The sequence below is a fragment of the Fusarium verticillioides genome, chromosome 4 (assembly GCF_000149555.1).
Source record: "Fusarium verticillioides 7600 chromosome 4, whole genome shotgun sequence".
Taxonomy (NCBI): Eukaryota; Fungi; Ascomycota; class Sordariomycetes; order Hypocreales; family Nectriaceae; genus Fusarium; species Fusarium verticillioides.
This window is the reverse complement of record NC_031678.1, coordinates 3,097,089-3,121,806: the sequence shown is the minus strand read 5'-3', so window position 1 is coordinate 3,121,806 and position 24,718 is coordinate 3,097,089. Positions and strand designations below refer to the sequence as shown.

General features: G+C 47.5%; 11 protein-coding genes across 12 annotated transcripts; 4 read left to right on the top strand and 7 right to left on the bottom strand.

The window, feature by feature from the left end:
* Positions 1-410: 410 nt before the first annotated feature.
* On the bottom strand, positions 411-2,288 carry FVEG_11883 (hypothetical protein). Of its 2 annotated transcripts, XM_018901203.1 has the most exons (3): positions 2,117-2,288; positions 2,053-2,055; positions 411-1,992 (listed from the first exon to the last, which is right to left on the bottom strand). In XM_018901203.1, the coding sequence occupies exons 1-3, from the start codon at positions 2,197-2,199 to the stop codon at positions 555-557; spliced, it is 1,524 nt and encodes a 507-aa protein (XP_018759644.1). In that variant the 5' UTR covers positions 2,200-2,288; the 3' UTR covers positions 411-554. The 2 variants fall into 2 exon arrangements, with proteins under 2 accessions (XP_018759644.1, XP_018759645.1); XM_018901204.1 differs by having other exon boundaries at positions 411-2,055.
* A 612-nt stretch (positions 2,289-2,900) lies between these two features.
* FVEG_11884 (hypothetical protein) lies at positions 2,901-4,594 on the bottom strand (the record flags this gene model as incomplete). The annotated part of the gene is made up of 2 exons (XM_018901205.1): positions 2,901-3,984; positions 4,008-4,594. The coding sequence occupies 2 exons, from the start codon at positions 4,592-4,594 to the stop codon at positions 2,901-2,903; spliced, it is 1,671 nt and encodes a 556-aa protein (XP_018759646.1).
* Positions 4,595-6,095: 1,501 nt separating this feature from the next.
* FVEG_11885 (hypothetical protein) lies at positions 6,096-7,056 on the top strand. The gene has a single exon (XM_018901206.1). It carries the CDS (start codon positions 6,173-6,175, stop codon positions 6,959-6,961), a length of 789 nt encoding a protein of 262 aa, XP_018759647.1. The 5' UTR covers positions 6,096-6,172; the 3' UTR covers positions 6,962-7,056.
* A 1,524-nt stretch (positions 7,057-8,580) lies between these two features.
* On the top strand, positions 8,581-10,378 carry FVEG_11886 (hypothetical protein; the record flags this gene model as incomplete). The annotated part of the gene is made up of 2 exons (XM_018901207.1): positions 8,581-8,861; positions 8,918-10,378. 2 exons carry the CDS (start codon positions 8,581-8,583, stop codon positions 10,281-10,283), a joined length of 1,647 nt encoding a protein of 548 aa, XP_018759648.1. The 3' UTR covers positions 10,284-10,378.
* A 1,035-nt stretch (positions 10,379-11,413) lies between these two features.
* FVEG_11887 (hypothetical protein) lies at positions 11,414-13,167 on the bottom strand (the record flags this gene model as incomplete). Its single annotated transcript, XM_018901208.1, has 2 exons — positions 11,414-12,997; positions 13,078-13,167. The coding sequence occupies 2 exons, from the start codon at positions 13,165-13,167 to the stop codon at positions 11,414-11,416; spliced, it is 1,674 nt and encodes a 557-aa protein (XP_018759649.1).
* Positions 13,168-13,681: 514 nt separating this feature from the next.
* Positions 13,682-14,823, top strand: FVEG_11888 (hypothetical protein; the record flags this gene model as incomplete). The annotated part of the gene is made up of 2 exons (XM_018901209.1): positions 13,682-13,847; positions 13,907-14,823. The coding sequence occupies 2 exons, from the start codon at positions 13,682-13,684 to the stop codon at positions 14,821-14,823; spliced, it is 1,083 nt and encodes a 360-aa protein (XP_018759650.1).
* Positions 14,824-15,113: 290 nt separating this feature from the next.
* FVEG_17124 (hypothetical protein) lies at positions 15,114-16,142 on the bottom strand (the record flags this gene model as incomplete). Its single annotated transcript, XM_018906390.1, has 1 exon — positions 15,114-16,142. The coding sequence occupies one exon, from the start codon at positions 16,140-16,142 to the stop codon at positions 15,114-15,116; it is 1,029 nt and encodes a 342-aa protein (XP_018759651.1).
* Positions 16,143-16,760: 618 nt separating this feature from the next.
* On the bottom strand, positions 16,761-17,870 carry FVEG_17125 (hypothetical protein; the record flags this gene model as incomplete). Its single annotated transcript, XM_018906391.1, has 4 exons — positions 16,761-17,113; positions 17,159-17,282; positions 17,332-17,647; positions 17,695-17,870. The coding sequence occupies 4 exons, from the start codon at positions 17,868-17,870 to the stop codon at positions 16,761-16,763; spliced, it is 969 nt and encodes a 322-aa protein (XP_018759652.1).
* Positions 17,871-18,495: 625 nt separating this feature from the next.
* Positions 18,496-20,096, top strand: FVEG_11889 (hypothetical protein; the record flags this gene model as incomplete). Its single annotated transcript, XM_018901210.1, has 2 exons — positions 18,496-19,813; positions 19,903-20,096. The coding sequence occupies 2 exons, from the start codon at positions 18,496-18,498 to the stop codon at positions 20,094-20,096; spliced, it is 1,512 nt and encodes a 503-aa protein (XP_018759653.1).
* Positions 20,097-20,593: 497 nt separating this feature from the next.
* FVEG_11890 (hypothetical protein) lies at positions 20,594-21,628 on the bottom strand (the record flags this gene model as incomplete). Its single annotated transcript, XM_018901211.1, has 3 exons — positions 20,594-20,793; positions 20,848-21,076; positions 21,128-21,628. 3 exons carry the CDS (start codon positions 21,626-21,628, stop codon positions 20,594-20,596), a joined length of 930 nt encoding a protein of 309 aa, XP_018759654.1.
* Positions 21,629-23,386: 1,758 nt separating this feature from the next.
* Positions 23,387-24,694, bottom strand: FVEG_11891 (hypothetical protein; the record flags this gene model as incomplete). Its single annotated transcript, XM_018901212.1, has 1 exon — positions 23,387-24,694. The coding sequence occupies one exon, from the start codon at positions 24,692-24,694 to the stop codon at positions 23,387-23,389; it is 1,308 nt and encodes a 435-aa protein (XP_018759655.1).
* Between the last annotated feature and the right edge of the window lie 24 nt (positions 24,695-24,718).

Here is a 24,718-nt window from a genome sequence, read left to right as displayed (position 1 = left end):
GCCTTTTCTATTGTAAAAGGAAATAAATTGGATGGATGGGAAGGCATGGGCTGGTGAATGACGTCGAACCTAATACACTTTCCGGTTTGCCCCCAGTGAGATGCACATGTCGGTTCGCTGCTACATAGCCGAGACTAAGATCAGAGCAGCAAACTGAGATCCCCACAGAAAGTCTTTATCTCATTTTATTTCGCCAAGTTCCTTCTTCACTGCTTGCGGTTTAGAGGTCGAATATCTCGCTCTCAAGGCTGTCGAGGATTGATCAATGTCACATGCTCGTCGTGCCTCTCGTTGTAAAACAGATTCCGATCGTGGAGCAGAGTTATCCCTACTTATTCAGTAGATATTGAATGCTTAATACGGTTGCCAGGCAACACTAGAGTTTGGAAATGCAACAGAGGTAATGCTTTGCTACATTCAATCCCATGACAGGACAAAAAGTTGCTTCGCCCCTCTTTTTCAAGCCATATATGCCATGGAAAGGTATTATGAATTTTAGCAAATTACTATGGAGATATATTGCATGCGTAGCCCTAATAGAACCTGGTATCCTCTTATCGGTACAGGCCTTCCAGCCGTTTGCTCCTCGTCCCAGTCTTGCGAGCAAGCACCTCAAGCATCTGCGGTATTCCTTTCGGAGCTCTTAACGGCGGATCAAGTTCCTCTATATCCGAGTCAGAATCAGAGTCACAGCCAGATCCCCAATCCATATCCATGGCTATCAGTTCATGCATCTCAACGATATCGTTGCTGTCAAAAATGCCCTCGCGGTGGTTCAGCTTGCGAAGGAGGTCAAGTGCTTGGAGCCTCTCATCCCCGCCTTCATTCGAGATGGCAACAAATGACAGACCAGACACCAGACACCCGTCTAGTGAGAAGGTAGGTTGGTCCAGTGCTATGAGAGGTGCGGCCACTTTCTCTGCGGCCTCTATGAAGCCTTTGAATGGATTGGGAGGCTGTCTTCCTTTGTTGTCGTACGCGTTGATGTACATCTGCAGAGATTGGTAGTGAAGCTCCAGAGTTTGGATATGCGCTATCTCATCACTGGACAAGCTTGGCATCAATCGTTGAGTCAAAGCCTCGAAACGGGAATTCCAGCGACGGAGCATATCCTCAAACGCGCTGTCGTTGACCAACCCGTCTTCCCTCTCCGGATCCCATGGGTGGAAGTCGTGGTGCAGCCTTAGCTCATGCAAGGCATACGAGGCCTCGCTGAGCGTTGCAAACGGTGAGTCAACACTCGCTTCAGTGCCAGTTTCACGACGACACCATTTCTTGATGCCCGGCAATGGATGGTCTTCCATGTAGCCAGACGATGCAAGGCCCATTTCGCTAAACATGTCGACAAGTCCCTCTATCATATCTGAGGTATCCGAGGAGCTTTGACAGCTCAGTGACTGAAATACCGTATCGCCGGCCGCGAGATGTTGCAGGAGTTCATCGTACCGACCAGTCAGTCCCTCACAAGTCATGAAGAGTAGACAGCAAATTAGTATACAGTGAATGCTCTTGTTCGAAGGTGCGGACATTATGGGGAGAATCGAAGATATGGCTCTGTTGTAGTGTTGGATGACAGGACGCTGAAGGTGATCAGGGCGGGAGTAAGGTAGACTTTGGGCCATGTAGGCTCGATGAGATGCCCCAACTGCAATCATGCTGTACCGGATGGCATCGTAGTGATATGACATCGGAAGGGCGTATTTGAGCCAGAAGTTCATGGCAGCAGACGACGGTGAAAGCTGCTTTGCTGTCCAGTGAAGGAAATGTTGAAGGTAGCCCTTTTCAGGGTCTGATAACAAGGAGAGTTGGTCAACGGTCTGCATAGATAGCAGTGGGAGTGAAACAGAGACTCCAGGCTTCAAGGAGGCATCTCGACGCTTAGAGCGCTTTGAAGCCTTGGGCTTGGGAGGTGCATATCCGTCGCACTTCATCTTGTCGTTATGGCAGCGTCGACAAAAAGGTTTTGCTTCGTCGCATTTTAGGTGCCTGATTCTAAAGAGAGGAGACACATGAGCTTTATCCAAGAGGGCTGAGAAAGATGCTTGGACTCACTTGCTACAGTGTTTCCTAATTAGTGATGTTTTACGAGAAATGAGGCGGTAAGCTATCAACGTACCAGGTAATGCATCCCGTTCTGACCTTGGGAGTCGAGGCTCGCTTGAATTTGTCCCTCATCGCGAGGGCCTGATTGGCTGTCATGGCTATAAGGAATAAAAGGTCCTATTGCTTGTTACGAGACTGCAAATTGGAGGTGAAAGGTACCGGCGAGACTGTTTTATGCCAATGAGAACGCCGGGGCTGTGAGAAATTGCTTGAGAGTGGCTGATATGAAAATGGGGCTTTGCTTGCAGGTTTACGAGAAATCCAATCATGTCTCGCAATTCAATGGGTCATAGAAGGCCAACAATGATTGGTACGGAGTAGACTGAAGCTAGACTCTGTGTGACTCAGCGCGTTTCGTGACTCGCCTCATAGAGTGGGCCAGTCGTTATCTTATCTCGTTTCAAAGTGACGAAAAGGCTTTAGGTTAGCCAAGATTAGTATCTACGCAAGCCTTTGGACATCCTATTTCACTGTCGGGCGCTCTTTTGGTCTTTTAGACTTACGTGAGTTAAATTCAGTCTTAGCCAGCTTTCAGAGGGCTCTGATTCACTAGAATACTAGCTTAGAGCACGTAATCTATCCGTCACTCATGGTTTTCAGATTGATACTCCAAGCAGATGACGTTTCAACAAGACACACACAGCCAACACAACGCGAGTACTTTTGTGAACGTCTTGAGATTGAACAGAGCTTATCTTAAAATTTGGTAGTGACAAACTGATATCGAAATTATGAGTAATGATTTTTCATTGGTTGATTACCCAAGAAATCCGACTGCATCCTGGATGGGTTGGAAATCAATGGTCTGCTATCATTTTCCGCTCAAAGCAACTGAGACGTAGCTTCTCAAGGTCTATCGTCGGGCTCAACATGGAAAATCTGAGAGGGTAGGGGGAGTTCAGACTAATTTCAACATCCAGCCAAGAGTCCAATTTCCATTTGAAGGCCTCCTTATGTACGTTGTGATCGGCGGCTATCTCATCTAGGTTCCAAGGACGATCCAGATTGAAGTTGCATCGGGAGATTGAGCTTCTCTTACTTTCTGTAGGGCTCTCCTCTGAAGCAGCAATAGTGGCGAATGGGTAGTCAGCATGGCTCGGGTCTGCAAAAAGGCCCAACGAAACACAGTCGGCGTAAAAGGTCTGCCAAACAATGGTACGCTTGAGAATCGTGGCGAACAAGTCGGTAGCAAGGTTTAAGTCTGGATTACCGTCAAAAACGACGGACCATGAGCCGACAGGCATTCCCGCCCTGACGACTTCCATTCCATGCACAACCCAATTAGAGAAGAAGACATCCTGATCTGGCCCAGAGATTGAGTCCATATAGTGGCCCTCTCCGGCTTCAGGCTCACTGCGCTCAAAGTAGATACCGATCGGTCTGTAGGCGCTGGGCGACTCTGAACTCATGACGAGGTTTTGCCAAACGTCGACCCGCTGTTCAACATGAAGCTTCGGGTTTTGTTTACAAAAGGAAATCATGCCAATTGCATGAGACTCGGGGAACCCAACTGCAATCCTGTCTTCGTTTAGTATCAACTTTTGGAGATAACCGCGTTGAGTTGATGACATCCGGGTCAGAAATCTTATCGCAGCAGCTGTAGCTGAAAACCAGTATTTTCGGCGATATAGATACTTTGTTCCCTTGTATCTTGCATCAAATAACGCGGGATTGGATTTCCTTTGTACCGGAAGCCATTTACTCAAGCTGTCCAGGAAGTGATGCCGCTGCAGACGTTCTGCAGTTTCCGAAAGGCGGGACAGTGATGGGATATCCCAATGATCGAATGACAAATCGAAAAGCTCTTCAGGCGAGGCCGAATCTTTCCAACCCGGCAGAACCTCATCAATGGCCTTAGCTGTCTCGGCTGAATTCTTCGCACTGACTTGACGGAGGATACAAACAATAGCGAGTTGAAATCCAACGGTGCTATCATTCCAATCCAAACAGGCGACAACACCGCCCCCATCTCGTCGAACTCAGTGACGTCTTGGAAGTCCTCACGGTCAAACAAAGAGCCATTGTCTTCGGAATCCTCGTATTCATCCTCTCGAATACAGCTGCTGATGCGACTCTTGATTTTTTGCAGGTAGTGTGGAGCCACCTCATCGACCTGATCAAACATTTCAGGAGTTACAAAATACCTCATTCGTAGTAAAAGCTCAGATAGCAACACGGAATGGAACCGAATAAGGTTACTGTGTATTGCTGCTTGATGCTGAAGGTCTTTGCGATAAAGGGCCGAGAAGGTGATGGAATTGAGCTTGAACGGGATTGACTTTGTTTCTTCAGCAACAGATCGGCAAGCATAGCGTAGGGACATGCTGATAGGCTGGCCATCAGCTCGAACCAGTTTGTCGGAGTCGCCATCGTAGACATAACCGCCATCGACTTTAAAGTAATCATGGTAGACTTGCTGGCGCAGCTCTAATGGAAGATCCAGGAATGTAGCTTTAGGCCTTGGAGCCAGCGATGAAGGATGCACTATCATTTCTAAGGGGAGGAATGGAATCTGTGACGACAAAGGATGTGCAGGGTGATGGTCTGTTGAATGAGGGAATTGGGGATGCGAGGGACAGTGACCTTTTGTAGGCTACAATTAGACTCACACAGCCACAAAGCGTAATGAGACTCAAACTTCAAGCCCCTCCGCGTTGAGTCAGAACTTTGTTGCACCAAACAGCAATGCAGACTGAGCATATTATATCACAAGGTGGGACGACGAGAGTAAAATCATGGAAGTATCATTATAAACTGCGGTAAGGTTTGGGTTTTGAAAGAGGTTTCAGCCTCCAGGCCACAAAGGTAACGGACACCAATAAACACATACAGGCAAAATACTCGTCGCCCTCACAATCGCCTAAGATCTTGTTTTTGGCTGAAAAGCTAGATGTTCTGATGACTGACTCCAGAGGTGTATAAATAAGTGCTGGGATCAAGTTAGCGAACTGTAGACAGATTGCAAGAAGGTTTTGGATTGACCTGCCTGCTGCTCGTCCGCAAGGATGATCAGGTCAAAGCACACGAAACACACACAAGGTAAGCTGGTCGATGAAAGCAAGTCGGTCAACTCAAGATAACACTCTCAAGATGACTTCCACTGCGACTTACATGGTTAGTATTGTGACAAAATGACTCGGAGTGGTGGAAAAGGACTTGCCCGTACGCGTACGACAACTGATCGGTGAACGGTCTGTGCGGCGTCCTCACTTCTCAACATACTAGTAATGATTCAGCCAGCTTACCTTATGCCACTATCGAATGTCAACATTTACTCCTACACCATGCAACATCTTCCGGACCTTCCCAGCATCGATGCTCCGGGGCATGTTGATGTCCTCTCGCTGGGGGTCGTGCCTTGGGCCAGGCTCGTCCAAGATTCTTTTCGACTCGGGATTGTTGTTGTTGCGGAACTTGACCTTGTCAATCATCTCAATCTTCTGGTTCTGATCGCGATCTGCGTCTTCTTTGCCGCATCATTGTCGTGCTTGTACTTGAGTGTTGGGGTTTGATGTACATTTCACATGGTGTTTGAGAAACGTGTCGCCTGACTTCTCAAGCTTGGCCATAAATGAATGAAAGATCGCAGACCTATACTGCTTGATAGTAATGTGATAATTGGTTCCAAGTTGTTGAACTGGGAAGATCAAAATGAATAAACGAGGACTCTCGACGTCGACGTTGATGAGGCTCAAGCCCAAACTTTGGCAAGGGTCTCGCTAGGTACCTGATTCTGGTTTAGTGCATTCGGTCCCAAAGCAAATCATGTTAAACCTGAGCTACCAGAAACACGTAACTAACCTAAAGAAATGTCAAGTTCACCAAATCTATACTCAATTGGTCTAAGGCTCTTTGTCACACAGCTTGGACGTCCCAAGCTTGCTTGCGTCTCCTTGGCAGCCAAGGCCAGCTTCAATTGTCTGCATCTGTGACGTAATCCGTAAGATTATAGTCTACACATGCCAATTGGGCTTATTCGCGCATCTTGACAGCAACACCGACTTTTTAGAATCTCACAAATCACTAACTCTCATTGTCTTCTGTACAGCTTTCCCTATTGCGTGCCAATATGTCGCCCACCCAAAAGCCAACTATCCTTCTCGTCCACGGCGCCTGGCATGGTTCCTGGGCCTGGAAGTACCAGATCCCTGAGCTAGAGTCCCTCGGATATGTCACTCAGAACCTGGATCTGCCTTCAGTATCTGGTGTACCAGGCAAGACACAATTCGACGATGTAGCGCACGTGCGAAGTGTCCTGGAACCACTCTTAGCCGAAGGCAAACAAGTTGTCGTGTTAGCGCATTCATATGGCGGACCAATTGGTTGCGGGGCTATCACCGGACTGTCTCTCACCGAGCGGGCTGAGAACAACCTACCAGGTGGAGTTTTGGGGTTCATTATTCTCTGTGGCTACATATTCCCGGGAGGCATGGATCAAGGCGCTGTTATTCGCAGCTTAGGCGGTCTTCCATATGTCAATTGGGATACCCCTTCTCCCGGTCTCTTTGTCGCCAAAGACCCTGGTAGTCTCTTCTATCGACCCGATGTTTCAGATGAGCAGGCACAATGGGCACTGTTACAGTTGCAGCCGCAGAGTATGGCTGCCAATATGGGCATTGTTCCCCCTCAAGCATGGCAGGAAGAGTCATACAAAGGTCGTCTGGCGTATATCAAAGCAACAGAGGATGCCGTCATTCCCCTTTTCGACCAGGAGAGCATGATTGCTTCCAGCGGAGGGAGTGAAGCTTGGAAGACTCGTTTGCTCGAGGGCTCCGGGCACAGTCCGCAGATTTCTCGACCCAAGGAGGTTGCCCAGGTAGTCGACAGTCTAATCCAGGACTTTCCAATTCACAAGTGAAATGAGTGAAGAACTGATTATGAACTCAGCATCGCAGATTAGAGAATAGAGATGAACATGCTATAAACGTCGCAGCCTAAAGCTTAACCTTATAGGCAGCAGCCATCTCGTAGCCTCAGTTTTGTCGGGTGATGTTTGCAGCTCAAGGTTGAATCATGAAACGCACTGAAATCAGTTTTGAAGCAAAACTTTGCTCAAAAGCAGCATATTTACAATTGGGCAATAAAGTTTCACAACGGGAGAAACACAACTAAGCTACTATATTGACTTCTCATTCCCCCAACTGTACTTTCCTGCAAGATTGCCTATATGTCGTTGAAAGATTGATTTATCCCTGAACTATCGCTCCTAGGGTAACTGGTTTGGCCGTCAGCCGCCAGAGCCTCGTCTTATCACGGGAAATGCCAGAACGGGATTTCTCAGCCGCACGAGACACTTCAAAACTATACCAGAATAAGCGCATTTCCATAAGCCAATTTCTAGTTTTGATGCAGCGCGAAACGTCAATGGCAGAACTGCAATTCCTCGGTACTTTCAAAACGTCGAGAACTGAAATACTTGCTCAAAGGCAATAATTCGTCATGTTCATCGCAAAGCCTCTGGAAATTCGGAGAGTTCAAAAAGAAAGAGTTCCCGAGCGCGGGAGAAAAACAATAAAAAATTCGAAATTTCAGCTGATGAGTGAATTCTTCCCTGACCGCGGGAAGTGTCTTCCTTAGAAATCAACGACCATCATCCGCGGGACGATTGTATTCCAGGGATCGTACCCGCGGGAGCGAGCAACATCAGGCCAGAGGTGGATTCGTGAGTCGAGAGCGAGGGAGCGCAAGCAAATGAGTGACGATGAAGGGTAGGACGAGGCCGGGGCATCAGGGCTTCTTATGTGCCGTTCGTGCCGAGAAAAATGGGCCTTGGCATCGATCTAAGCCCCGTCTTGGCAAAGATCAAAGGGGCTAGGACCAGAAGAGTTGGAGGTTGCGGGGTTCACCGATGAAGCTTAATCTGTGAATGCGGAGATGGCCCCGGGATCACGGGGACTTGGGGTGATCTCATCTCGAACTCGTGGGATATCAGATGAGGTGTAGTAAGTCTAGATGCAGTGTTCAGAGCTCAAAGGACTTGACGCTTGCGTACGTTATACCACTATACCGGTAGTGTTCTGGAAGCCTTCTCGGGCGCAAGACTGCTCCCTTCGCTCCCTTCAACTGTTGACTCGCCACCAACTCAATCTTCTCCGCACTCGCACGGGTACCCTCTATAACGGGGATCCCGACCCATTTCTTTCGTCGGCGAATTCTACCCGCGGGAACAAAAAACGACACATTCTGTCTCCATCAACAGCCATCACCAACTCCATCAAACCCAGCAATGACAAACCGAACCGTTTCTCAATCTCCACGGGGTAAATCACCCGATCCAAGATTTACATTTTTACCCCATGGGCAACCACCTTAGTGACCTCGTTTCAATCCCCTATAAGATCAGGGTCCCCCTTCGAACCCCAAGCCTTTCCCCAATCACTAGTTCAGTCCAGACCCAAGCATCCCAAAGCTTAAAGAGTCAAGACCACCCCAATTCATCTTCTCTTCCCCTCTTTCAGTTTCAGCACACACTTCACAATGGCTGGAGGCGTTGTCAAGAAGCCCGTCAACATCTTCAAGCTGGGCGATGTCGGTGAGCCTAAGGGCGTCTTTAACTGGCGACTATGGTTTGCTGTCTTTGCTTTCGGCCTCATGGGTGCGGCGCGTGGTATTGACGAGGGTCTCATCTCGGGTGCTTTCAAGTCAAAGGACTTTAAGGAATACATCCACTTTGAGGATTACTCTACTGTTGAACAGGCCAACATCAAGGCTAATGTTTCGGCCATGGTTCAGATTGGTTGTGTTGGAGGTGCATTGATGTAAGTACCAATCATTATGCACTCTGACGAAATATTCACTGACACTTCTTCTCTAGCGCATTCCTCATTTGCGATAGAATCGGACGTATTTGGGCCACTCGACAGCTCTGCGTTGTTTGGATCGTCGGAATCGTCATCTTCATGGCCAACGGCGGCAGTCTCGGCGCCGTCTACGCCGGTCGTTTCATCGCAGGTCTCGGAGTTGGTCAGACAGCCGTTGTCGGCCCCGTTTATCTCGCCGAAATCGCCCCAACAGCTGTTCGTGGTCTCTGCACTTGCGTCTTCTCCGGTTTCGTCTACCTTGGTATCGTCTTGGCCTACTTCGCCAACTACGGCTGCTCTCTGCACATGGGCGACACCACTCACGCCCGCTGGCTCGTTCCTACCAGCCTTCACATCATGTTTGCAGGCTTGATTCTGATTCTTAGCTTCTTCGTTGATGAATCCCCTCGTTTCCTCATCAAGAAAGGTCAGACTGAGAAGGCTACTGCTGTTATGGCCCGCCTCCGACAGCAAGATCCGGAATCCGATTACATCACCCGCGAAATCACCGCAATTCAGCTGGCCCACGAGCACGAGCTTGAGAGTGTCAACAACTCATTCCTCGGTACATGCAAGGAGCTGTTCCTCAACAGCAGCAACCTTTACCGTCTATATCTCGCCAGCATGGTCCAGGTTCTCGCTCAGTGGTCCGGTGCTGGCTCTATCACTCTCTACGCCCCCGATCTCTTCGCCATTCTCGGTATCAAGGGTTCTGAGACTGGCCTGCTTGTTACAGCCCTCTTCGGCATTGTTAAGCTAATCTCGGCCATTACTTGCGCTCTGTTCCTCGTCGATGTCATCGGCCGAAAGCGTGCTCTCATCGGAGGCATTGCCCTGCAAGCTCTTGCTATGATCTACGTTGGCTCATTCCTCACTGCCGTCCCAGAGCCTCATAGCTCTTCCCCTGCTGCTCGTGGTGCTATGGCCATGATCTACATTTCTGGCATCGGGTGGGCTCTTGGTTGGAACACCATGTCCTACATTCTCACTGCCGAGTTGTTCCCCCTCCGTGTCCGAGCTTTCGGTACTTCCTTCGCCATGACCCTGCATTTCCTCTGCCAATACGGTAGCAGCCGAGCCACTCCCAACATGCTTTTGCCAACATCCGAGGGTGGAATCAACCCCAATGGCACCTTCTGGACCTACGCTGCTATCCTGGTTGTGGGTGGTATTTGGGTTGTTGTTTCAGTCCCAGAGACTGCTGGCCGTTCCCTTGAGAGCATGGACAGACTCTTTGACCTTCCTTGGTACAAGATTGGTCTGTTCGGCAACCGTGATGCTGAGCAGCAGGATGCTGTGTACAACGAGAAGGAGAGCGTTGCTATGAACACTCACGGACAGGTTGTTTATGTTGAGAACAAGTCCAAAGAGGTTGTATAATTTACTTGAATGGAGTTTGGGATCTTACGAATTTGATATGAAGGAAAGCGATTTGTTTTTGCATGATAGTATATTTTATAATGCATACTGTTCAAAGTGATAACTATTACACCACATCTAACCTCGTTTGTGATATTCACTTGCTTAGTTTCTATGATTTGGTCGTAAATGGTAGCAGTGTTTTAAGTGCTTGATACACTGTGACTAGCTGCGTCAGTCCTAGCTTTTAATCCTTATCAATCATATTGAATCTAGCACAGGCTACTTATCGCCTATCGATATCTGAGGGGATTAGATAATCATTTTCACCATCATATTTTGGAGTCATTGGTTCAGTGTGAGACAAGCATGAACCTATTCACAAGCTTACTTCGCAGTAACCGCATTCGTTCCATTACTGCTAGTCGCAAGCCCCAATATTGTTTCAAGAGCCATGCATCTATAGCGCGAAGGGGTATAGAGATGCCAAACTGCGTTTACTTCGGTTAAACCGTGGTGAATGCCGCCTCAATGGTCACGTTACTGATCGAACTCCTCATGACAGCGTATCGGAAGTACAGTTGCAGTGTCTCTTGAGACTTTTCCCTTCCCGATTACAAAGATATGGCCAACCTGATGAGACTGACTCTCGCGGAGAAACAATCGGCTTACAGCCTTTTCGCGATTGCAAGGTAGGACAGAGTCTAGACCGAGACATGGACAGCTGAGTTAAAAGCCCAAAACCGATATTCCAGGCCCAGAATGTCATCAACTAGCTATGGCGATTGTTTCATTGGCAAGTGTAGGGTGGTGCATATTGGTCAGCGAAAGTGGCTGCCGATATCACAGCGCTTTGACTCTCTAGGTTTCGCCTACGCACGAAGAAACAACGCTAGCCAATCTATCGATTTCGCCACAAAACAGTATTGATTTCAACTAGGCTTAACTACCACAGATGGCTAAGCTGATTGCTCCCGGGATACTCGATTAGAAGCAAAATGCTGGTTTGGATAGTTTCACCGACCTTCTCTGTCGCAATAATTCATGCAGCCACATTTGAGCTGTCACAAAGAATAAACAAGTCATTCTAGGACCATAAGATAGTAGAATCAGCTCAATCAAGAATTTAGCATATATCCTCTATAGACGGGTTATTTCTGCTCCTCTAAATAAACATTGTCCTCGACCACCTTGTTACAAAGAGTTCTGTACCCAGCCTCGTGAAAGTAGGCAATTAGATAAGTCTGGTCCTTGTCCCAAGTTGTATCAGTCCAGATGTATCTAGAGCCTGCAGGGATAATACCCTGTTCATCGCGACCATCCTCCTCAATCGCCATAAGACGTCTGCGCGCTAACAAACTGGCTCTGGTCTCCCAGCCGCCCATGGTAGATGTCATCCTTTCGAACAGGTTCAGAGAGTCCAATCTGATAGCCTTGTTCCTACACTTTTGCGATACAAAGTTGAGGACAGGCAGAACGTAGATGTCCAAGACAGTCTCGACTCGCGTCGATGAACCCGAAGTATGCTCGACAGCGTGCATCATCTCCATGATATCAGCAAAGATGTTATCGTATTTGTCGTACTCTGTCTCCATAGGGTCAAGACAACAGTTCAGGAGGATGTAGACAACTTTTTGTCCAACGTGAAATATCCTAGTTGTATTTTTAGCAACCATGCCTGTTTCAACTTCCAGTCTTTCGATGATGACAGTTTCCCATTTGCGAAGCTGTTCCAGGAGCATATCTCGTCGTGCCATCAAAGACGCTCTGTGGAATGTATCACAGTACGAGCGATCTTGCAAGGTCTTAACGACAAATATTACAGCGCGAGTGATGAAACTATTCCACATAGCGGCAAATTGGTTAAAGTCTGCTTTTGCTGAAGGTACCGTACAAGGTATTGCTTGGGTAGAAAAGCGCGACCAGCAGTCTCGCTGCAAAGGAAAGAAGCAGGAGTTCAGACTAAAGAAGACTTGCAAACGGGGAAGAATCCGCTCAGCTTGGTCCAATCCCTCATCGTTGGAGATTGCGGTGTAGATAGGTTCTGGCTGCGGCTCGAACCCTTCATTGACTTCTTCTGCCAATTGATCTTTCTGCTGTCGTAATAGCTCTACGCTGCTGGTGAGCATACGATCAGCTGTCGCGGTGTTCCCGTGCATTAGCTCGAAGAGAAACAGGATGAACATGTTGATAAGTGTATTCCGCCGAGAGACAGTGGCAAAATTTGACTGGATCCGGGCTTGTAAGGCAGATATCGCTTTTGAGTGGTAATGCAGAGCGATGCGATACGTTGGGTCGCTGGATGCCCTAGAGAGGTCCGAGGAAGGCTTCAAGCCAGTATATGGCCTTGGACCAAGACGGTACAGAGATTGCATGAGCGCACCGACACTCAAGACAGAAAACTTGACACAGTCATCGCTCATGGCTTCCCGCGGTATGACTTTGTTCCAGAAAAGGGTACAAGGGGTGTAACCAAAGTCATGAGCCATTTGGTAACGAAAGAGATCGAAGTATGGTGCTTCATGGGGCTCCAAACTGGAGGATCTAGGCTGGCACAGGAGAGGGGTGAAGTCTTTATGACTCGAAGGGTCTTGCTTTGGCAAAAGAACTTTGGGGGCTGTGAGAGGTTGGATGGCCTTTTGGGTGGCTTCTCCGTATTCACAGATTCGATGTGATCTTTCGCATCGCCTACAAGCTGGCCTCGCCTCGTCACATCTCAAGTGCATTCGTTTACACTAATGATGTCAATCAAGTATTGTCAGACACACAACTATGGAACGTCTCTTATCAAAAGACCAGGGTAAGGGCGGCTTACTGAGATACAGCCACTTCGGCTTTTGGGTGCACCAGAACGTTTAGGTTTGCCCAACTGGATCGTATTTACGAGTGCGTTGGCGGGAATCATGGTCCGGCCAACAACTGCGCCTCAGTGATGCACTTGCTTATGTATGAACAAGAGGGGGAACCGGACGTTAGATCGGATATTTTTGAGTTGTCTGGCTCAGAAGTAAGGATGACAAGGTTGAGAAACGTGCAAGGTCAGGCCTACCAGCAGCCAGCGGTCAGATGCAGGTTGGCTTGTATGACAAAGCACTCCACTAATCCAATGTATTCCAAGCATAAATCATAGGTGATTGGTTGATGAATACGATTACTACTTATAGTCTAGTTTCCCCGATTTCTCCGCCGTCAGCATGGATCGATATTGCTTGAGCAACCAATCGCTTCGAGCAACTAACGAATCGGCATTGAAGAAGCATGCACTATTCTCAATTAGGTTCTGGTCTCTGAAGAGGGCTACAGAATTGCGTCTTGTATAAAAATCTCAAGCTCGGAAATGGTGGGAGGTAGTATACCCTCCTTATTTATGCTAACGACTGACTATAAAAGAGCTTGAGTGGCCTTTTAATGAACCCAGAATGAGACCAATAGTCCCCCTCTACAGTGAAACCTCCAGCCCCAAACCCCCATCAAGGATTCTCCCCCATAGAGGAAAGAAGGCTGCAAGGCGTTGGGAACGTACTGGAAAACCCAAGTCCCGGTCGGGTTGCGGTACCTGTAAGATCCGAAGAGTCAAATGCGACGGTAAGGGCATTCGATATAATGATCGTTGAGCAGGTTTCTAATTCATCAATGGGCTACAGAGGCTAGACCGATATGTATCCGATGTGCCAAGGGAAGATTCGATTGCGACGGGTACAGCAGCGACACCACCGGAGAAGCGAGCGACTCAAATGGCTTCTCAAGCGGCACTGAAAGCTCTATTAGCGACGTGTCTGCGTCCGCTGGAACCCCTTCAACACCTCTAAACCTGACCCCAAGTCCCTTATCAGATCACTTGGAACCTTGTACATGGCAGGAATCTATTTGGCCATTCTCTCCATTTGCATCGGATTGCAACCCAGTCTATGTTGAGCATTTTATCCAAAATGCAAACCTCAGTAATGCACTTTTTAGCTACAGCGAGCTTTACTCCACTATTGTCCTTCACGAGACCCTCCAAGATGAGTGTATACAGAAGGCCGTCCTGGCTCTTGGGTCGTTCTTTTACAGTGGATTTGTCTTAAGCAAGAACGGTGTACAGATCGAGATGGCCAATCACCACAGACACCAATCACTTCAGCTCTACAACGGTGCACTACACACTTTCCGCAAGAGAATGCAGAATTTGGCCCGCACCACAACTCGATGGATCACTTTCATGACCCCGCTGTTGGCCATGTACGAACTGCTTCAGGGCGACCTCAATGCCGCAGATCAACTTTTTAGCAGTGCGATCGAAGCACTTCGTTCTTCAGGAGATATCTCGCACATTTCGACTAGTGAGAGCTCTGGTATGTTTTCTTATACGAATCTGCAAACTGTCGGAGATACAATACCCCTATTCACGATGACAAGTAAACAAAGCTGTGATGCAGACCTACATGGGGACTCTGTTGTATTTCTCCACTCAGATGTACTTACCGCTGTCATTGAAGATGCAAGCTTCCATGAGGGGTATTCCGGGGATATGCTGCACGACGTGTCGGTTTTGGATAATTATTACGGCTGGATCAACTGATGCCGGTATTCGTACCGCGAGATACCTGAGAGAATCTTAAATTCATCCTAAAGTATAAATTGAGTTTGGTGAAAGATGGAGGCCACGTACAACAGAGAGAGGAGCTGTAATGTTGGAGATAGAGACTGGGAGCTGTTCAACCAGCAGTTCAAACGATTGGGATAAGGGCATAAAGAATATTCAACAGAACGAATTATACAAAAGGGTTGCAGTAGTCTTCATATAGTAAGTTAACAAGCTTGATTTATATGAATGAATCATCTCCCCAATTACCATAAAGTCGATCCCAACTATCTCAGCGACGCAACTTCAAGCACTGCATTGACAAAAGCACCAGGCTTCTCCTGCGGAAGATTATGCCCCGCACCAGGAACCTGATGGTGTACACGTAGACCACTAAAGTACTTCGCTGAAGAAGACCCATTCGTCGGCGGAAAGTTGCCGTCTGCAATTCCATCCAATGTTACAGTTGGGACTGAAATAACGGGCTGCTGAAGAAGCTCCTTCTCAATATGACTGTAATCGGGATCGCCCGGAGCATACAACAGGCGATGTTTGTAAACATGAGTAACAATGCTGATATAGTCTGGATTGATAAAGGTCTCAGCAGCACGATCCAGATCTGCTTCTGTGAAGTTCCATTCAGGAGAGTTCTTGTCCCAAACAGCCCTAGCTATTTCTTTCGGGTGTTCTGCCAAAGCCGCTTGTCCACGGGGAGTTAGAAAATAGTAGAAGTACCAAAAGCCCGCTTCAATCTTGGCATCGAGTGGAACCCAGGCTTTTGACAGGTCTTGGATCAAGTAGCTGTTGACTGATACTAGGCCAGCACATCGTTCGGGCCACAGAGCTGCTGCCACGCAAGCACCGCGTCCACCCCAGTCGTAACCAGCAAAGATAGCTTTTTTTATGTTTAGAGCATCAAGTAATTCGATGATATCGTAACCTAGAGCTGCTTGCTGGCCGGAGCGGAAGGTATCTGTGTGTAGAAAGGTGGTAGGTCCATTACCGCGCAGATATGGAACAATAACACGGTATCCTTGTTTCACAAGAGCTGGCGCGACTTCCGTGTAGCTATGAATATCATAGGGCCACCCGTGAAGGAGAAGAACGGCCTGTGAATCTGAGGAACCGTCTTCATAGTATGCCACTTGAAGTCTGGTCGTGTTTACATGTGACAGTGGCTCAAGTCGGGATACATGCTCAGTGCGACGGTTTTGGTGTTTGGCGAAGTACTCCTTACCAAGTGGATGATCAGGTAGCTTCAAGGCGAGAGTTTGGGTTATGGAAGTAGCTAGAATCAGGAAGAGATAAATGATCATGGTGTCCTTAGTTGGGAGAGATGCTTGACCGTATCCATGATACACGGTGAGAATAGACTTTTTAAAGAAAATGACGTGCACTGATTTTTCGGTGAGTTGGCTTGATATGTCTCGTGGAGACATAAGCTTTGATCATCGATTAATGATGGGCCAATGAGAAGTTTACCCTCGTATAGGCGAGCTTCATAAAAAAGCATTCCACATCTCTCCCTCAATTGTCGAAACTGGTCTGCAAAAGGTCTAACGTGAGATAAATGCCGCAATCGAGATTGGATTGTGATTTCAAAGTCTATCTACTGATTTAAGATCTCGGCCACAGGTCTCAACTGCAAATAACACATCTGGAAAATTTCAACTTTTAGTAGCCGACCACCTAGGCATTGCATTTCTTATGAACTCAGAAATGCAACACTGATCAGTGGCTGGAAGAAAAAAATTCATGTTAATGGATAAGAACACACCTCGAAGTACGATCATGCTGCATGATTGAAGTAGATGAAGTCAATGGTAAGAAAACTCATTCGGTCAATAAGATTCTTCCGCAGTCGAACTACATTCTTCAGGGGATCTCTTTCATCTTGTAGGCGATCGAAGATTATTCTGTCATTACATATACTTCTATGAAAGGTGTCTCTCCGTTCGAACCGCAGACTTTGCCTGATTATCCCGACCCAGCCATAATAGCTCCGGTCTCCCATTATGCCCACAAGTATCAAGGAGTGCTTTATGCATAGTTACCTGATCCAAATCCAAGTCTGCTACTACCATGCCTTCTTCTATTGCGAGTAGCTGGCTTGCCAGTTGTCGCCCATCCGGTGCAAATATCCTCGCATTTCCCCCACCAGGGACATTAAACACTGGAGCTTGACTGGTGCCGATCATCTCAATGGATGGCTGTGATATTACCGTTGTTGAGTGCAGTGTAAAACACTGAGCTTGGATAGAGTAGACACGAGAGATCGCTGCTACCGCTGTGCATAGATTAGATGGGTCTAAGAGGATAGAGGTTATCTTACCTTCATCAGACATGGAGTATGGTTCGGGTCCACCGGAGTGAACTGGTACACAGGGCCATGCCGCACAATGAATCTGCTCTCGTTGGGAGAAAGTATTGAAGTTGGTCAGGGGATTGAAATGTTCCTTGACAGGGTCAGTTAGAATACCCCATGCATAAGGGTTCGAGGCTTACTCCACAGGACAATTGCCCAACTCTGCCAACAGAAGTCAGAGCAACATTGTCAAGCGAGGGGCCATGCCCATCACCAAAGATAGTCCTCTCGATATGGAAAGGTTTGAGTTTGCGTCTTGCCATCACGACTTCACCATCGCTGTTGATTATGCATCGTGCAATGTACAGAGAGTTTCCACTTCGCTCAGAGAACCCGAGACAAACGACGATATTGTTTTCTGCTGCAGAAGACTTGATGTCTTGCATTTCACTTGAATCAAGACCTAATGAGTTCTCGGTGTATCTCACGACCATCTCAAGATCCATTGAGCGGGCCCTTAATGAGAGTGAGCTCAGACTTTTGGCATGGAACGCAATACTTACCATATCCATGCAGGATATCCCGGTACCCAGAGCTCAGGGAAGGCAATGATGCGCGCTCCTCTCGAAGCAGCGTCTTTTATCAAATCGCATGTTTTTGTGACAGTACCAGCCAAGTCAAACCAGACTGGTTCAGCTTGAACAACAGCTGCTTTGACAAGATTTTCGTTGACAGACATGATAAGAACGATCGTTGGTTGAGATGTCGGTTGCTAGCAACTGAGAGGTACTATTAAAATTACTTTCGACGTGTTATAAGCAAGATCATTGTGATGAGTCTCATATCTACCCTCGCCAGTTCATATCGCACTTGAAATATCACAATGTTTGTCCACGAATGTGAATACGAGCATGTCTTCTTGATTGGTCCGGTTTTTCTGCGCTACGCAAATAGGCAAGACTATGCGGCTGACGTGAGATTCGGAGACCAACAGCTAGCTAGCTAGCTTCATTCTGATGGCCAAGCAATAAAGTCCTGGAGGCTCTGTGTAAGAACTGCGCTCACTTTAGACCTTGGCCATTGAGGATGGTTTGCTCGTGTATGCGTGCCAAGAGCCATGACGGAACATGAGGAATCCGCATAATTTCTGCCAGGTCCATCTTGCGCCGCAGCCCAAAGCCATTTTATTGTAGTAGAAGCAGAGCACAGTAAAGAAGCAAATGTAAGAAGCACTTTGATAGCATTGCTGAGGGAACTGTCGTCGGTAGCATTGACAAGTGACCGGGTCTTAGAGTTATAAATCTGATACCCACGCAAGCAGTAAATCCGTGCCAATACATGTCGATCACAATATTCAATTCAATATGTATTCCTTTTTATTTCTGAGGCTCATTGGACTCGGAGTTATTGCTCTGTCAGCAGCAGCCAAATCAGTCAGATCATGCAACGATATAACCCCTCCGAATGTACCAGGTGCCACGATCAGATCCATCAAAAGTCGAATTTATCGCGGCCACTCAGTTCCTGCACTTTCCCCAACACTACTTCAAGAAGTCACACATTTAAACATCTGTGAAGTAAATGTCACTCTATCTCATTGGAACGAAGACGATACAGTTCTCGTGCAGATTTGGCTGCCTCTTGACAACTGGAACTTCCGTTATCTCGCTATTGGGGGCGGTGCTTGGGCAGCTGGGCTGGGTCAATTTGATCTTGCCCTCCCTGCTTCTCAAGGCTACGCTGTCTCTTCCACCAATGCTGGTATCAGTGGGAATCCAATCGATCCGTCAGACTGGGCCTTGAAGCCTGATGGCACTGTCGATTATGGCCTTCTCCAAAACTTTGCTTCACGATCTGTCCATGACATGGCACTTGTTGGCAAGGCAGTTGCAGCGTCTTTCTACAAGGTCCCGGCGACGAAGGCATACTTCAATGGCTGCTCTACTGGGGGCCGTCAAGGCTTGGCGGCAGCACAGCATTATCCAAGCGATTTTGATGGGATTCTGGCTGGAGCTCCCGCCATCTACTGGTCGGAGTATGTCATGACAGAACTTTGGCCTCAAGTTGTCATGAAAGACGCGAACTATTATCCATCGACTTGCGAGTTGGATGCTTTTGTATCAGCAGCCGTGGAATCTTGCGACGGAAAGGATGTAGTAGTGGATGGCGTGGTTACAGAGCCGTTTACGTGCAAGTACGACCCCTTCGCCCTTTTCGACCAGAGAATTGAGTGTGGCAATGAGAGCATAGTGATTAGCAAACTTGCGGCATCAATCGTGAATAAGATATGGAGAGGTCCGACCGACTCAAAAGGCAACGCCCTATGGTATGGAATGCCCAGAGGTGCATCGCTTACCGCTTTGGCTGCTACTAAGACAGTGAATGGCACAATCACTGGTGCGCCATTCTTTGTAGCTGATACATGGGTTCGCAACTTCGTCAAGGCGGACCCAAGCTTTGACACATCGGAACTCAGTATCTCTGACTTCGAAAAACTGTTTTCAGAGTCCCGAGCTAAGTTTGGTCATATCATGGATTCATCAGATCCCAATCTCCATCGATTCAGGACAGCGGGCGGAAAAATGATTATTTGGCATGGCCTGAGCGATCAGTTGATTTATCCTCAGGATAGCATCCGATACCTGACAGAGGTTGAGAAGAAGTTCAAGTCCAAGGGAAAAAGTAAGGATATGGATAAATTTCTTCGCCTCTTTCTTGCTCCTGGAGTTGATCATTGTGGGTTCGGCCAAAGCCCTGTGCTGTACCAACAGACCCCTTTGGGGCCCTGCTAGCCTGGGTGGAAGACGAGAAACCTCCTCATACACTGGAAGCACATACGAAGCCAGACGCATTGACCCAGTTCTCAAGAAAGATATGTCTTTATCCTGAAATGGCAAAATACAAGGGTAGGGGAAACACGAGCTTCTCCAAGAACTATATTTGCGCCACTCCTTGGAGGCATTGAGTTCAGGGGCATTGGGTAGCCTATCTTGCACCATCATGGTCAACACCTTCTACGTAGCGAGTATAGCTATACAAGACGTATTGTGGTGTTAGCAATCTATATTTTATAGTAATCCATTCACCATCTCGAGACTGTGTACATATTGAACTCAAAGTATCGGAAGAATATATAGAACGTGCATTTTTCATAAGACTTGATGGCCGAATTAGATAGGTTGTAGTATGCAGGGACCTATGATATAATGGCTAACTATTCCCCTGGTGGTTGGAGGTCTCTTGGTGAACTCCGCCATGGAGGAAGTGGCAGCGTATTTGCATAACTGCACACCAGTGCACCTATTACTGCAGCGGTAAGACTGCAGGTTAATGACATTTGGTTTAGGAAGTCCACAGTGATTCAGTCTGAACATTTGAGTTGAGTATATAGTATATGTGGAACGAATGACAAGGAGAGACGACCACTGTTGCCGACATATTGAGAAATGATATAATACAGAATTAGGTCATGATCATGCCTCCCATCTTTTCAGATAGTCCCTCCACGCCAACCTTAAGAAAGTGCTCATCAGTGTCGATTTGTTTACGTACAGGACCAGTCTTGAGCTCATCAACATCCCAATTAGCCCAGACGAAGCGGCCATGAAGAAAGCTGGCTTCAGGCGTAGCTGCCCAGACTGAGAAATGGCCTGGAAGATTTTCTATCCAACAATTGTTAGTTGAAGGCCTGCATTAAAAGTCATGGAAGTATTTACCATCGTCAAAGACGAGGCCCTTTAGGTTATCCCCACCGACTCTCTTGGCAGAGTCGGTCAAAATACCACCTGGATGGAAGCTGACAATCTGCATATCAGTGGGCTTAGTATCCTGTGCGATCTGCTGCAGGAGGAGAGTGCTGGCACTTTTGGTCAAACCGTATGTTGGTCGGTCGGGACCCATTGTTGACCACATGTAGGCCGCACAGGTTGAGATGTTGACTAGAAACTGACTGTTGTGAGCACGGAAGGGCTTGTAATGAAGGTGGTGATATCTTACCTTGTTTTTGCCTGGGGCTGTCGCTTTTTGCTTGTAAAATCGCTCTGTCATATCGAGAGTACTTCGCACATTGGACTCAAAGTCACTCCAGACCTTGGACAGACCTCCGTCAAGAATAGTCTGGATAGCACCATAGCTTGCAGCACTCAAGACCAGGACATCGACGAAAATGTCCTCTGATTCAAGTGCTTTCCAGAGGTGCTCAGTGGATTTTAAGTCAGAGATATCACAAGTGCGGCCTTGTACATCCGTACCACTGCCAAACTGACCTCCCTCTTCTTGGAGTTTGGCAGTTGCAGATGCGACTACATCTTGACGACGTCCAAGTATAATGACACGAGCGGCGTTCGCTTTGACAAAGCTGCGAGCGATAGCATACCCTATGCCACTATTTCCCCCAGTGACAATGACTGTTCTGCCTGTCTGCTGAAGGGCGGGGAGAGAAGGGTCAATTGCCTGATAGGGCTTTTTGTGGTATTGGTTCAAAGTAGGAAGACTCATGATGAATAGGATGTCTCGATGCAGAAATTTAATATGGTTATGGCCTAAGATGAGTTGCGTTGTTCGCATGGATCAATGCTAGGTGAACGTAATGCTAGTTGTAGTCTGCTATTTATATTGCAGTGACATATTTACACGAAGATGTTTGTATGATAAACAACGATGAATGAGTTGGTAATGCAGATTGATTGCAAAGCATACCCGCCTGCCTGCAGGGTGTGAGAGATCTTCTGCACTAATTGGAAAGGTGAGCCTCACGACCTACTTACAGATACTGCGTTAAACTATTCGGCTACTGACTGATCATCCTTGAGAGGGAGCTAATTTCTCAATGTTGGTGGTAAGGTTCAGCCAGTAGGGATGCGTCGCTCGTATTCCCAAGCCATTTCTCCGACGCGGAATTGCCTCTCGCCCCCCCGGAGATTTTGCTGACAGATTCGTCCGAACCAATCCAACAATAGAGCTCGTATTTTAGGCGATGCAGTACTACAGACCGGACATGATAACATCATACGTGGCGAAGTAGCGACAACTTGCAATATGCTTATATGATCTTTTGATGAGGACGTTGGCCATTTCCTTGGACCGTGGACAGATAAGCATGTAACCAAGGGTTTTCCTCAAATTCTGAACACTGTATTATCAATGATGAATGGGCTCAATCAGCCGACTTGGATCGAACCTAACTTGGGCACTAAGCAGCTTGAAGATGATGATTATCCTCAAGCTCATCGTGCAATGTCCTCACCAACTACCTAAAGTTTATGCAACTAGTTACAGGAGATTTCGTAAGCCCAAGGAGTAATGCCTACCGAATTGCAGGACCCATCTGCGCTTAGAACAATTTCAGTTATAAACTGCGCGCATTCAACACTGGAAACCTTGATGGTTGGAATCGATCCATCAGTGCAAGGCTGCACAAGAGTAACTTTGATGTTGGTTGCTGGGAATTGCTCGACGTTGACACATGAGGTTCCATCGGGCCCTCCGTACACGTTGGCAGTAATGAAAGGCCTCCCATTGCAATCTCCCCCTAGCCACTCTTCAACTAAGACCTGCTGGGCAAGGGCACCAGCGAGGAACAGTGAGAGGGTAACTGGAAGCGTTGTCTGTTTACTGAAATCAGGTGTCATTCTAAAAAGTATTATGGGAGGCTTGCCTTCATCGTAGCTCTTTTTGTTGGACAGAAAATACAGCGGTGGTAAGGTTGACAAATCGAGGTTAGAAGAGAGCTTCCTGATCGACTGGGTCTTATATAGACTGAGATGTTTATCGATTTTGACAGAATTGAAGCCCGCTGACGTGATACTTTGTTGACCATTACCTTGTGTTGCGGGACATGATATCGAATTTTATGTCTCAATAAGGATGACCGGAGCGTTGATTTCCGACACATGTTTCCGAATTTGGAAAACAGCATTCAACCTGAAATGCAGCTCGTATCAAGATTCACATATCACACCACACGGCTACAGAAGCCTGTAAATAATTAAGGATGGAAAAACATGCGTCAACGTTTTTAAATTGGGAGCTCAGGTGATCGCAGGTTTTCGTCGACAGTGGAAGTCTATTATGAGGAAGCGGAATATGAAATGAATTAAAAGAGTGACTTGACTTAGAATGAAGGCCCAAAGAGCAAAACGGTACGAGAAGTGTAAAATGATCCGAAAAGATTGAACGTGAAAGGGACCTGTGCGTCGATAATTGCCTCTGAGTGCATTCTATCCGGCGGTCCCTCCATCATTCCCAGGATAGTACCTAATCCTTATTCAAGATCTTGTCCAGCCACGCAAAAATCACTCGACCAAATTCTTGGGGAGCGCCAGTCTGACAATGGTATCCAGCAGTACCATTAAATATGTGAAGCTCCGCACGATCTCCCAAAGCTTCGGCAACAGGCTTAGACTGTCCAGATTGAAGTGTTTCAAATTCTCCATCGGCGATCCAGACGGGCATCTGGATACGGTCCGTGATACCGCCGCGTAGGTTATAGCTCTTGGTCAACTGGAAGAATTCGTAGGGGGACTTAGTTTTGAAACACCAGAGAGCCTGCAGGATGCCCCATTTAGTGGTAGTGGAGATCTCTGGATCGTCTTGAATCTTGCTAAGGGCGTCGTCGAATGCTTCTTTATCACCTGACTCGAGAAGCTTGCGAAGCTCAGGGGTTAGATGAGCGGTGTACCCAGTGTATGCGTCCCAGATACCACCGTTCAACATCAAGGCAGTTAGTCGAGGCTCAAAAGCAGCAGCACGAGCGGCGAGATAACCCCCGAACGAGTGACCATAGAGAACCAATTTTTTGGGATCAACGAATTCAGACTTCTGGGAGAGAACATAGTCGACAACACGAGTCACGACTCGTTCCCAGTCAGGGATGAAGCCAACACCTTGTTCTCGGCGAACAGTCGGCTGGCCTGGACCTTCGAAAGAGAAGATGTTGTATCCGCGAGCTAGCGCTGGAGCAACAACAGTTGCGTACAGGTCCTCCTGGGCAGCATCAAAGCCCTGAGTGAGCAAGAGTGTCGGGAATCGCTTGGTCTGATTGTTCTGGCAGGGTTGAGAATACCAGATACCCGAGACATTAAAGTCACCAGCCGGGATCTCAACTCTCTCGGCTGGAACAGGCAATGCCGCGATAGCTTTATCAAAAGCAGCACGCTGCTCGTCCCAGTACCCATCGATGCGAGGATCATCCCAGTCAGCGCGATTATAAGCATCAGCGCGGCGGAAATAGTTTGCCACAGAGAACCAAGTTGCCCTGACATTGATAGGGTCGTATGCAATCTTGGGGTCAAGAGCCTGGGTCTTGGTATAGTTTGCAAGATCGAACCATTCTTTGATGTAGCTCTCAAAATTGCCTGGGATGATCTTTTTGGCGACGCTCAGAACGGGATTGACGTCAGCGCCGTCGTTGGCCATTTGACCAAGTCCAGTGAGGATGTCGAAGTTGAAACTGTCATCTTCGCTGAGGAAAAGAATAGGATCCTCCTTATCTTTAGCACTTGCGGTCCCTGCGTTCAGAACCGCTAGTAGAGTACAAAAAGTAGAGAAGGAAGATGTTTTCATGATTGAAGTGATCGATGTCTTGTT

Coding starts and splice junctions, on each gene's coding strand:
- FVEG_11883 (XM_018901203.1), bottom strand. CDS start 2,199: ATGACAGCCAATCAGGCCCTCGCGATGAGGGACAAATTCAAGCGAGCC.
- FVEG_11885 (XM_018901206.1), top strand. CDS start 6,173: ATGTCGCCCACCCAAAAGCCAACTATCCTTCTCGTCCACGGCGCCTGG.